At 40.0% G+C, this 13,646-nt stretch overlaps 1 protein-coding gene across 1 annotated transcript in view; it reads left to right on the top strand.

The window, feature by feature from the left end:
• Positions 1 to 13,646, top strand: part of faf1 (Fas (TNFRSF6) associated factor 1) — a 391,777-nt gene that overhangs the window by 101,935 nt on the left and 276,196 nt on the right. The window contains exon 7 of the mRNA XM_072574268.1: positions 13,315 to 13,420. Within this exon, the coding sequence (XP_072430369.1) occupies positions 13,315 to 13,420 (106 nt within the window). The remainder of the gene's footprint in view (positions 1 to 13,314; positions 13,421 to 13,646) is intronic.

Raw genomic sequence — 13,646 nt, 5'->3', positions numbered from 1 at the left:
GTACACCTCTGTTCTTGTCTTCTCGGCTGCTTGAAATGAATGCCACCATTGCATTTGCCTTCTTAATCATTAACTTGCAATTTAGCTTTAAGAGAATTCTGAACTCCGATTCCCAAGTGCTTTGCATTTCAGCTTTCTTAAGCCTTTCCCTGATTAGAAAATAATGCATAATCTCACAGTTTGCCATATTGTATTTCTTCTGGAATTTCTTTGCTCACTCACCTAGTATATCTAAGTCCTCTGCAGCCTCGCCACTTCCTCAAAACAACCCATCCCTTCACTATTTTTGTGTCATCTACAAACTCAGTAACAATGTCTTAATTCCTTCTCTCAAATCATTAATGTATAATGTGAATAATTATAGTCCCAACTGCATATCTCCACTAGAGACAGGCAGCCATCTATTCTCTGCTTCCTGGTAGACAGGCAATCCTCTATCCAGGCCAGTACATTGCCCCTAACAACTTGAGCTCTTACCTTATTTCGCAGCGTTCTATGCAGCACCTTGTCAAAGGCCTTCTGGAAATCCAAATAGATCACGTCCACTGGCTCTCCTTTGTCTCACTTGCTCAATAACTTTTCAAAGAATTCTAACAAATTTGTCAGGTATGAACTTATAGAGGTTTACAAAATTGAGGAGCATGTTTAGGGTAAATAGGCAAAGTCTTTTCCCTGGGATTGGGGGAGTCCACAACTAGAGGACATAGGTTTAGGGTGAGAGGGGAAAGATATAAAAGAAACCGAAGGGACAATTTTTCACACAGAGGGTGATGTGCGTATGGAATGAGCTGCCAGAGGATGAGACTGGTACAATTGCAACATTTAAGAGGCATTTGGATGGGTATTTGAATAGGAAGGGTTTGGAGGGATATGGGCCGGGTGCTGGCAGCTGGGACTAGATTGGGTTTGGATATCTGGTCAGCATGGACAGGTTGGACCGAAGGGTCTGTTTCTATGCTGTACATCTCTATGACCTCCACTTGTCAAAACTATGCTAACTTTGCCCTATTTTACCACACACCTCCCAAGTACTCTGCAGTTTCATCCTTAATAATGGACTCTAAAATCTTAGCAAAGACAGGCTAACCGGTCTATAGTTTCCTTTGTCCTACCTCCTTCCTTAAATGGGTGTTGCATTAGTCATTTTCAAGTCCTCTGGAACACCCCTGACTCTAGTCATTCCTGCAAGATCACCACCAGTGCATCCTGCACTCTCCTCACCTATCTCCTTTAGATCTCTGGGATGTAGTCCATTTGGTCCTGGTTATTTAGTCACCTTCAGACCTTTTGGCTTCACCAGCACCTCCTTAGTGACGGCCACTGCATTCACCTCTTTCCTCCTAAGTCTCTTGACGTTCTGGTTTCTGCTGGTGTATTCGATTGTGAAAACTGTACAAAGGACCTATTCAATTCCTTCACCATTTCTTTGTTCCCCATGATTACTTCTCCAGCCTCATTTTCAGATGGTCCAATCTCCACTCTTGCCTCTCTCTTTCCTTTCCAATAGCTAAAAAAAAGTCTTGCACTCTTCTTTTGCATAGCTCTCCTATTTCTTCATCTCCATTATCTTTTCCCCCCCAACCCATATTGCTTTTTTATTTATCCTCTGCTGGTTTTTAAAGGCTTCCCAATCCTCTGGCTTCCCACTAATCTTCACTACATTGTATGCTTTAACTTTTGTTTTTGTAGTGTCCCTGACCTCCCTCATCAGCCATGGTTGTTTCTTTTTCCTTGGGATGAATTTCTGCTGTACCTCCTGAATTAGTCCCAGAAACTCTTACCATTGCTACTGAATTGTCTTCCCTGTCAGGCTCCCTTTCCCAATCAACTCTGACCAGCTCCTTCCTCATGTTTTTGTAGTTACCTTTACTGAATTGTAATACCATTGCATCTGATTCAAAGTTCACCCCCTCTAACTGCAGGGTGGATTCTATGAAATTATAATCATTTTCCCTGAGGGATTCCTTCACCTTCAGCTTACTAATCAAATCTACCTTATTACACATCACGAAGTTCAGAATTGCCTGTTCCCTGGTGGGTTCTACCACAAACTGCTCCAAAAAGCCATCTCATAGACATTCCACAAAATCTTTTTCTTGAAATCAGCTATCAACCCGATTTTCACAGTCTACTTGCACTTTGAAGTCCCCCATTATTATTGTAATAGTGCCTTTCTTACATGTCTTTTTTTAATGTCCTGATTTATTTTCATCCTCACATTCTGATTATTACTAGGAACTGTATACATAACTCCCATCAGGGTCTTTCTTTCTTTGCCCCTGACTCTAAATGACTTCTTGCTTTCGACTTAACTTAATTTCTTACTGGCAAGGCAACCCAGCCCCCTCTGCCCATGTGTCATTAGAATCCCTGACCTTGAATATTTAGTGCCCAGCTGTGATCCTCTTGCAGCCACAGCATCATACCTGCCAGCGTTCATCTGCACGACAAACTTATTTACCTTGTTTCATTTATTGTATGCATTTAAGTGCAACACCATCAGTCCTGCGTTGACTGCATCCCTTCTTATAGCTTGCCCCTTATCTGCTGTGCCTGAAGTTAGATTTCAGATCCTTTCCTACTCTTATATTATTTGTTCTGGAAACTTTAACCTCTGCTGAGACCTTCCTCTCCCTTTAAAGTTTTTCATGATGTTCCTTGCAACTGAACCCCCCTCTCCAAAACTATTGAGTTAAAGCCCTTTCCACAGCCCTAGTTAGGTGATTCTCCAGGACTCTGGTCCTAGCGCAATTCAGGTGGACCCTGTTCTATCAGAATAGCTGTCTCTTTCCTCAGTACTGATGTCCATGTCCCATGAATTCATACCCATTTTTCACTTGATTTAAAAAGAATTTGTGTTGAAAGCACTTTAGAGAAGCTAGCAATGTCAGAACAGAAGCAACTAGGATGATAAAACTGGGAGAATGGAATAGAGTCTTTACAGGTCGCTGGATGTGAGGGCTCCAAGTAGGATTGAAACAAAATCTTTTACATTCACTACAAAGGTCAGGCAAATCAAGACCTTCCAAATCCTTTATTTGGAAACAATGTGCCATTTAAAGGCGAATTGTTCAATTGGGTAGAGGAGGCTGGTGGTGGATGAGGACTATTAAGGCTTCCATTCTAGGAAGACATGGAGAGCTGTCAGACAATCCTATTGGGAGATAGAGGTGGGGAGTGATTATATTTCTTAGTGAAGAGAGGCAGTTGGGGCTTGGAAACTGAAAATTGTTGTACTGAAGAAGGACATCAAAAAAAGCATGAGTGTAGTTAGGAAGAGACTGATCAATGAAGAAAAATAATCAAAATAGAAAGAAATAAGCTCAGTGGGGCAAGAACATGTTGAAACAATGGGTCTTCCAAAGCATTCTTGCTTGTGGCTCTTGAGAAGAAAGTAGAAGAGGGATTAGGGGATGTAAAGTGGAAGCTGTGGATGGAAGATCTCCAAAGGAGATGAGATCAAAGACAGTCTTCAAAGTAATGGCTTAATGTTCAGTAATGGTGGATGATTCGGGGAAGAGTAGCTTGCTGTGATGTGAACTATTGCCTGAGTTGGTGGCTGCGGTGAAGAGCGCTGTGTCCCGAATTGCATTGAAATGCCGCTTAATGTCACCAGGAAAACATCCAAGGAACAGAGAAAGAGTCAAACTGAGCTATTTGACATGTGTGTACTGACTCCTGATCCAGGTCCATCCTTCCATTAGAATTGCATCCAAAGCCATGAATGAGATGAACTCCTTCATTGTTAACATCTTTGAACGCATTGCCTCTGAGGCTTCGTGCCTGATTCACTACAACAAGCACCAGAGTACATCAGCCAGGGAAATTCAGAGTACAGTCCACCTTATGCTGTCAGACAAACTGGCCAAACACGCCAGGTCCGAAGGCTCGAAAGCAGTTACCAAATATCGCAGCAACACTTAAATCAGCCACACTAATGAAAAGTAATCCCTGGAAGATGGGCAAGTATTTGAGAGTTGATGCTTAACCTCTGCATGATGGGGGACATGATCCCAGATGATAACTGTCCCACTTGTCAGCAATTTGATAACAGTCAAGGTTGGAACAAAATGCAACAAGTTCAGATGGTGATTGTTCTGAATGGGTGAGAGGTCCAGAAAACTTTAGACATTTGTTATCACATCAACTTTTCTTAATGAAAAGAGCAAAAGCAGGTTAGAGTCCAGAAGGAGGATTCCAGATGGAAAAAGTATATTGGAGACTGCTGGAAAGGTCTGAACTGCCCTTGCCTAAAGAAGTGGGTGTAGTGGTGAAGGCAGCACGAGAAAAATTGAATTCTGTGTCATGTCTGAAATTCATTTCAGGTGGTGGCTTCAGAAAATAAAACTGAGTTTTTTGATGAGTATGGATGGTTCATTGTCAGGAATGGCAGGTCAGAGGTTATGGAAGACATAACAATGTATGGGATTAGAACAAGGATGGGTGGCACAGAAAAGGAGATCTAAGGAAGGATCTGGAGGGGCGTCCATACTTGAGATTGGTTGGCGTTTGAGTTTAAGACACGAAAAGAAGAAGCTTCTTCAGGCAGCAGCTGAGATAAGGAATTAAATAGTCTGGGACACCTGAATTGGATAGGTTGTTGCTAATGGGGAGTGAGGTGTGTGTACTTGTGGTAGTGCATGGCAAAAAATAGTCTCGGTCCAAGGACCATTGTATATTTGAGATATCTAATCCTGGGTGGAATGTAAAAAGCTAAGGATGGAACTTCATTTGGAATCCATGTGGGATAAGTTCTGTTAGTGAAAGTGAATTTTGGTAACGACCTTATCAAACACTTGGAGGGAAATCGAAAGTGAAGAAGGTGGACATAATGAAGGATGCAAACAGATATCCTGCTGGAGAGAAGAGCAGGACTTTTCAAGGTATGTTTTCCCAGGCAAGAAATGGCAGTGGGTCAAACACTGAAGATGTTTGATTATCTGGATATTCAGAACTGAAATACATAAGCAAAATACTAGAGAACCTCAGTAGGGCTGGCAGTATCTGTGAGCAGCATTAACATTTTGAATTCATTTGGAGTTGAAGAGCATTGGAAACATCATGGATTTTGTACTGTTGCTGTGATCCCAGCTCTTGGTACAATTGGATAAATCAGATACGAGAATGAAACATGGCTTAATAGTGGTTTTTGTTTTGGTTAATAACCGTGGTGGTTCATTGCAGAGGCATTCATGCGAAGCTGCAGATTTTCTTCAACAATGGAGCAGAGGTTTATTTCATAAAAGAAATTTTACCATCTAAAGCAAGGTATGTCAAAATACGAAAAAGCTGTGTTTAAACCGTTCCCTGATATTAGTATTATGAAAATCGACTTCCTGAGGAATTATACCCCATAACTCAACTCTTCGAGGGTTCTACTTAATTGATGCCTTTCAGATTCTTTCACCTGGACTGTGGAGACTGTTCAATACTGGTTTTGATTGCTTTTTTGGCATGATGCTCTGGCTTTTTTTTTTGGAAAAAATATATTGCACAAAAGAACCTAACACCCAGGTGCCACTTTTTTGATGCGTAAACTCTTAAAAAATAATAATATATTTGCAGACCTTTATCACATTGTTGAGAAAAGATATGGGGCAAGTGGGCAGGTCGGGGGAAAGTTCTGGAAGACTGGAAATTAAAGGTGTTAGAGAACAAAAGAGGGTGTGGTAAAGATGGAAAGTTGGAGAAGACAGGGCATAGATCCAGAGTAAGTACCAATTAGAGAATGAAAAAGAGCTCTGACTGAAAGCAGAACCATGAGAGACAAGAACTAGGCACTAATGTGGAACAATGATATTAAGATAGAATACATAGTCTGAGATTGTTGAATTCTATCTTTAGTCCAGAAGATGTTAAACTGCCTAAATAGAGAATAGTGCATTTCTTTCAGATTGTGTTCAGCAGCCCAGTACAGAAATGAGAGTATGGGACCAGAATGATAAATTTAACTGGCAAGTGATTGTCATGTCAAGGTCATGCTTGCAGGCTGAGTAGGGATATTACTGTGTGTGGCATGGTGGCTCAGTGTTAGCATTGCTGCCTCACAGCGCCACGGTCCCAGGTTCAATTCCAGCCTTGTGTGACTGTGTGGAGTTTGCACATTCTCCCGGTGTCTGTCTGAGTTTTCTCCTACAGCCCAGTGATGTGCAGATTAGGTGGATTGGCCATGCTGAATTGCCCATAGTGTCCAGAAGTGTGCAGGCTGAGTGAATTAGCCATGTGAAATGCAGGATTACAGAAATAGGGTCGAGGGGTGGGTCTGGATAGGATGCTCTTTGGAGGGTTCATGTGAACACAATGGGCCAAATGACCTGCTTCCACACTGTAGGAATTCTATGATTCCGGAAGTCAGAACCTTCCTAGGTCACCAGGTTTAACGCCATTAGGGACTTGCTCAGAGGTTTCCAGCTGTCAGGTATTTGCCTGTTAGAAATTTTATTTTCCTCGGCAATTCCTGTGTAGCCCTTATTTCTGAACTTCCATATGATCCTCATGCACATCTTCAAGGAAAGTCTGGTCTCTGACTATCCAGAGACTGAAAGATCTAGGCAGTGTGCTGAAGATCTGTAATCAGTACTATAGCTTTATCTCGCCACTAGATGGTGTGCATGATTAAAATCAGATACTTAGAAAAATGTCTGATCACTGAAGCTTTCCAAATTTAGATGTACTTAGGAGAAACAGCATTTCCTGATAGTTCTAGCAAAGGTTCTCGAGCAAAAGTGTAACTGTTGTAAATATCTAATGGTTACTATTTTTGGGAAGTCCACTTTTACTATTAGCGACAAGAAGCACTTTCAGAATGATTTGCATCTGGCCAAAGTATTTTGGACTGTAATATTGGAGCAAAAGTAATGGTGGTTGTGGTAGATTCTCAAAATGAGAGTTGTCATAGAACACTATTTTTGATCGTGAGCTCAGAAGTCGTAATGGCAATTGTGAAGTAAAGACACTTGTGCAAATTTTGGGACCAGCTCTGCAACCTTGTGATACGTATACTCATTTTTGGTTTATTTAATCTTCTGGCCTATATTCCCGTAGAATCCCTACAGTGTAGAAGCAGGGCCTTCGGTCCAACAAGTCCACACTGACCCTCCAAAGAGTAACCCACCCAGACCCTTTGCTCTATCTTATTATCCTATTTTTACTCCTGACTGTGGGCGGCACGGTGGCACAGTGGTTAGCACTGCTGCCTCACAGCGCCGGAGACCCGGGTTCAATTCCCGCCTCAGGCGACTGACTGTGTGGAGTTTGCACGTTCTCCCCGTGTCTGCGTGGGTTTCCTCCGGGTGCTCCGGTTTCCTCCCACAGTCCAAAGATGTGCAGGTCAGGTGAATTGGCCATGCTAAATTGCCCGTAGTGTTAGGTAAGGGGTAGATGTAGATGTAGATGTAGATGTAGGGGTATGGGTGGGTTACACTTCGGCGGGGCGGTGTGGACTTGTTGGGCCGAAGGGCCTGTTTCCACACTGTAAGTAATCTAATCTAATGCACCCAATCTACACCTCCCTGACAGTTGCCCATAGCTGGAATTGAACCCGGGTCCCAGTGCTAACCACGTAGCCATCGTGCCGTAGAGATTGCTGGAAGAGGGGGGAAGTGAGAAAGCACAACATCCTCTGTCTCTGCTGTGAGCATGCCTGATTTTATTTTTTGGCTTGTGATTTGCTGAGAGTGGGCACTGAAGTGACAAAGATGCATCTATCAATAGGAATCTTGACTGGAAATTTGGTAATTGGGGTGGAAGTTCATGCTTGAATTGGAGAGTTGGGGCAAAGAAGAGGGACTAGGAAGTAGATTGTATATGTGGAAAATTCCTAAACTCATTTTTGGGTGTGATGCTTCTTTAATCTGGAGCTGAGCAGACTGAGAATCGTTTTGATAATTGTCAGTTACTTGTACCTAACACCAAAGAAAGCTTTTTACATATTATATTTAACTGCATTAGTGAGCCTTCAGATTCTGTTGCACATGAGAAACAAGAAGGTGAAAACATGTTGACGTCAGATCAAATGGCTGCAGAGATTTTCAAGGATTGAATGATTAGACAATGCTAGAGACAAGGAGGATTTGAATGCAAGAATGAGTGGTTTTATAAGGTTGGTGTATTAAACTGTAAGACACTAGTTCAGCATGAATAGGGGTAAGAGTGGGAGATTTTGATGCTGGTTAAGAGTTTTGGTTGAACTAAAAGTTCATTTTTATCCATGGAATGTGGAGGGTACATTGTTGCATAGGGTAGTATTTATTCCTCATCACTAATTGCCCTGGAAAAGGTTTTACTGAGCTGCCTTGAAATGTTGTTGTCTTTCAGGTATAAGGATGGAGGATAGAAATTGAGAGGCCAATTGGAAAGTGATTTCAGTCAGTTAAATCTGGCTGTAATTGTGGTGTAGTGATGGCTGGACTTTTAATCTAGAGACCCAGGTTCGAATAGCACCATGGCAGCTGATGCAATTTGAATTTAATTTAAAAAATTTGGAATTAAGTTTGAAAATTTGCTTTCATGTTTATGTTGTGATATTTCTAACTGGCTTTACAGTTTTGTGTTGTATTTTTGGAATAAAAACAATAAATTTGTTTATTCCAGGTCTGAGTTTAAACAATTATCCTACATTTTAAAGAAGAAAGTGATTTTTTGCAATACACCGACCAATCACTCTGCTACCTGCTGACCACAGCTCTCTGGTCTTGCTGCCTCATGCTTCCTGTCTGGGAATGCTTCTTCTCTTAAAGGACCAAAGTAGTTTGTTTTCCAGCACTGTAGTGAAATTCTTCACACTCAAATTCCACACTTAGTTAATGTATCTGCACTGACTGTGACAAGGTCAGCCAGGTGGACCTGATGGAATATGAGTTAATAGACAAACTGGAGGTTGGAAGAACACAGCAAGCCAGGCAGCATCAGGAGGTGGAGAGGTCAATGTTTCGGCTATTAACCCTTCTTCAGGACCCAAAACGTTCTCCACCTCATGATGCTACCTGGCTTGCTGTGTTCTTGCTTCCTGTTTATCTACTATGGCTTCCAGCATCTGCAGTTTTTTTTGTCTCTAATAGATTAAGTTCCCTGACTTGGATGTTAGCCTGCTCCAATCAGGGAGTCCTGGCTGACAGATATAAACAGGAGTGCTGGAGGTCCTGTTCACTTTGAGAGCTGGCTCTGAGGGAATCAGACCAGTGTCAAGTACTGTGCATGTGTGAATAATAGGTGACTTGGTAATCGGATACTGACTTCCATGAAGTTGTTTCAGTATCAAAGCTCTCAAAAGCATGTGATAGCACTCGAGATTTGTCAGGATGTTGCCTGGATTGGCACATTTTAACTATGTATAGAAGTTGGATATGTGTGGTTATTTTCTTTACAAGAGTGAAGGCTGACTGGAGATCTTATTGAGTTGTAAGACAGGAGACATGGACAGGATGGATGGGAAGCAGCTGTTTTAGTTGAAGGGTCAGTAATGAGGGGGTGTAATTTTAAGGTGTTGGGCATCTGGAATGCAGCACCTGGCATAATGGTAGAGAGAGGAAGCCACATAATCTTTTAAAAAATACATGGATAAGCATTTGAAATGTCATAGCATTGAAGACCATGGGCCAAGTGTTAAAAAGGGATAGCATAGATCGGTTGTTGCAGCTGTATGGGCTGAAATGCCTCTTCTGTGCTGTATGATTCCTATGGTTGTACTCATGCTTTTAAAAATTAACACTTGGAAATATCTCCTTTGAAACTTCAGTAGTTACATATGTTCAAGAAACAAATTAGGTGAAAAGAGTCCACTCATTGTAATGTATTACATGAAAAAATTGATATAGTAGACACAGTTCTGTAAAACAGACATTTTTGTGTTAAATTTCATTGTTAGAATGGCACTGTGAGTGGGTAACTGAAAAGTTGTTAGGTAGGGGAGCACTGAGCTGAAGAGCTGGAAATTGGAAGCTTGGACTGCTAAACTTAGAGTGCTATGGTTAAGGTAATCCCCAAGACTTAGCAGGAGAGTTTTGAGTGAAGGAGGGAGATCTGCTTGGCAGATTACAGTGGATATGGCATGAAAGACACAAGTTAGATATGTGGTAATCAGTACATTATCGTGGCTACCATGTTTTATGCATAGAAAGAATGACTATGCAATTGAGTGAGACTTACCATAAGCATTTGTATGAAAACAATTGCAAGCGCTCTTTTAATTTTCATAACTTCATTAACTACATTATTCAAAGAACAGCAGAGTCACTTAAGTTTTATAAACTGTTCTATGATGGTAAGGAAGTAATTCATTGTGCCCAAACTGATCATCATGATTTGGAGCAGAGCAGATAAATACATTTTTTTCACATTGAAAAAGATGACACTTGTTTCAAAAAATAACCTGATGTTGAGAAAAGCTATATGTTTGGAGCAGACCTTCGGGTAACTTGGCATTTATTAACATTTGTAACAGAGCATTAATTATGTAAAATTCATCTTGTAGTGCATCATTGTTTATCATTAATTTGATCAGGCTCTGGGGAATGACATCATACAGAGCTAAGCTAAGCTTTGAAATTTCGACTAAACTCAGAGCTATAATTTGAAGTTTGGAAATGCATGCCATGGCATATTAAAATCTCCAAATTTAAAATACAAAATAAACACGAAAGCCTCAGCAAAAGCGTATTTGCTGGATTTTCAGTCTGTCACGTGTCTGTCCTTTAAACATCAATCTGCCAAATATAGCTGTACAAGCCACATCAAACATTACTTGCTCACAGTGATTTAATATTTTTTTACTTTATGTAAATATGCAGTAATTACAGTAAACTTGGATTCTGTTAGCATAAGCTAGTATTGTACTCATAGTAAAAGAATGTCTTTACTGTGTGCCATAACTTATTAATTGTTGGAACCATCAAAGGCGTATCAAATTTGCTTTTCTCAGAAAACACCTGCTTCATGTGTACTTTGTGTGACTAAAATCAAAGTGAATCAGAATAGTATTTTAATAAATGCATAGTAAAATTATTTGATGCTCTCTTAGGATTGTCTGTATCAAAATAATGTAAAGTGTGTGTACTGGAAAGAGTGTGGTGGAACAAAGGAGACAAAACCGAATGTTGCAATAATATGTAAGAGCTTTTCATTCAAAATGATGTTGGTTATTCATAAAGTGTGTAAATATTTTCAATATGACATCGGTTTTCTATATTTAATTTGTTTGAGAATTCAAATTTATTAAGCATAGTACACGCATCTTATGTAAATTTTAAATAAATGGAGAAATTGGCTGAATTGGCAATTTTATTTTCAAGGTGAGGTAAGGTATATCAAGTTCTTCTGTGGTTAGGACTTCTCCTTGTGAGAGTGTGATTTGTGCGCAACGTGCTCCCTGATTTCAGCTGCCCTTGTTGATCGTGTTGTGCCTTGGCGGGACAATGGTGAGACAGCTTTGTTTACTTAAGTCCATGTGACCCAAGATGGGAAGTTAATGGGTGTTCCAGAGTAAAACCAATATCATTGACACTTTTGTTGTTACACAAGCATACTTCCTCAAAGTTATGTAAGATATTATGATTTGGTTTTTCATGGTTACTTTATGGTTTTGATGTAAGATTTTCTATTCCTTATAGAAAGTAGAGCAGTTGTATTTGTGCCCCATATTAGCGAATTGATGCATTATTTGAAGAGCATTTCGGATGGCATATGAAATTGAGGACCCTCCCTACTATTTTGTGCGGACGTGAAAGATCCTTTGGTTCTGTTCATAGGGAATTGGGAGTTCTGCAGTTGTCCTAGATGACGTTCCTCCCTCAGTGAATACGAACAAATATCAGATGATGGGACTATTCAGTTATTTGTGGGACCTTCCTGTGTGTAATTTTGCCTTTGCATTTAATTTGTAAGTTACTGTGATTTTCAAAAGAAATCCATTATAGGTCGAGTGCAATATCAATACAAATTCATTCATTCCTAAGTCATAGGAGTGAAAATATAAATGTGATAAATCGGAGTTGTGGGACTAAAATTTAAACTAAAATAGATTAGACTTCATGCTGTTCATAAAATAAAATTGTGCAAATGGCTTAGTTTTCTGACTTTTAATGGTGATACTTGTAATTAGCATAATGTTGTTCATGAGACTACTAATAAATGACATGATTCAATTTCCCCACTGTCTGAGGTTTTTTTGTTTGTGGGAATGCTGAATCTGAATTTCCATTATTTCTGCTTTTGTGCAGTTTCTGTTGGTTGGCAAAGAGCATACAGCATGGAAACAGACCCTTCGGTCCAACCTTTCCAAACTGACCATGTTCCCAAACTAAACAAGTCCCATCTGCCTGTGCTTGGCCCATATTCCTCCACGCCTTTCCTGTTCATGAACTTATCCAAATGTCTTTTAAACATTGTAACTTTACCTGCACCCACCATTTTCTCTGGCAGTTCATGCCACGTTCAAACCCCTCTCTTTATAATAAAGATGCCCTCATGTTTTTTTAAAATCCTTGTCCTCTCACCTTAAAAATACGTCCTCTAGTTTTGAACTCCCCACCTACTTGCTTGAAGCAGCAGCTGGGAGGTAGGGAGGGATGTAGTCATTGGAAGGGAAGCTGCTGCGTTAGCAAGCTGTTCCATCTTTCTGGATTTTAGGATGTCTGTGATACAGAATTGAAATGCACAGGGAAAAGAAATGTATATTTTAATGAGGAATTAATTTTTAAAAATCATTTGTTATTGTGATTTAATTTGCCGCATACAATATCAAAGGTGTAATGTAACTTTTTGTCTAAGTTGTTCATCATCATTATTAAAAACTTTCATCATAAAATCAGCTGTCTCGACAACTGAGAACCTTGGACAGTACCTGCTATCTTATGTAGCAGACATAATTGGAAGAGTTTATTTTGTGACACATTATAGTCTTAGATGAAACAATAAAATAAGTTTACAAAAATGTGTTTGGTATTTAAAAGGGAACTATTAATTTTATAAAATAATTTAACCATGTTGCTGGTGTAAAGAGAGAAATACTTGAATGGTTTTGCAAATCACTATTAAATTGAAAAACAGTTAACTCAATGGGTGCTGTGTCTTTCCATGTAATTGGTATATGAAGTAAATGATTATTCTTAAAAGTAAAGAGGAAATTAACTAACTAGTTCTATCCCTTCTGGTCATTCACAACATACTGTTTTGCTTTATGATCAGTCTACAACTGAATTTGTTAAGACTTGCCCATCTGGTAGTCATCATACTCTTGGGACTTCATATAGTCAGTCTGATAGCAAGCTTGAACACGCTGTTCTCCTGATTCTGTTGTTTTTATCTCCACTCTTTCAGTGCCCTACAGGAGTCATTAAATCAAAACTTCATGCTGATCATTACGCATAGAGAAGCCCAACGGGATTATAGCCTGAACTTTCCGGGCACCAAAACTGTACAAGAGGTGAGTTACAGTGGAATTGGGAGGTGCAAATAGCTCATTATCACTCATCAAAGCTCTGCTAAAGAGGTTCTAATATTTTGCTAATTATTGAGTAAACTTCTGATTTCTTGTTTGTTTGTTTGAAAGCTGCCGCAAGATGGGCTATTTTATTTTACTATAGTCACAGATTTTTATGGGGCCAGACAAGGAGTATGTGGGTTGTAGTTTTTACACAGTTATTGTCAAC

Source organism: Chiloscyllium punctatum, chromosome 7, assembly GCF_047496795.1.
Source record: "Chiloscyllium punctatum isolate Juve2018m chromosome 7, sChiPun1.3, whole genome shotgun sequence".
NCBI lineage: Eukaryota > Metazoa > Chordata > Chondrichthyes > Orectolobiformes > Hemiscylliidae > Chiloscyllium > Chiloscyllium punctatum.
This window is presented reverse-complemented; position numbering and strand designations above follow the sequence as displayed.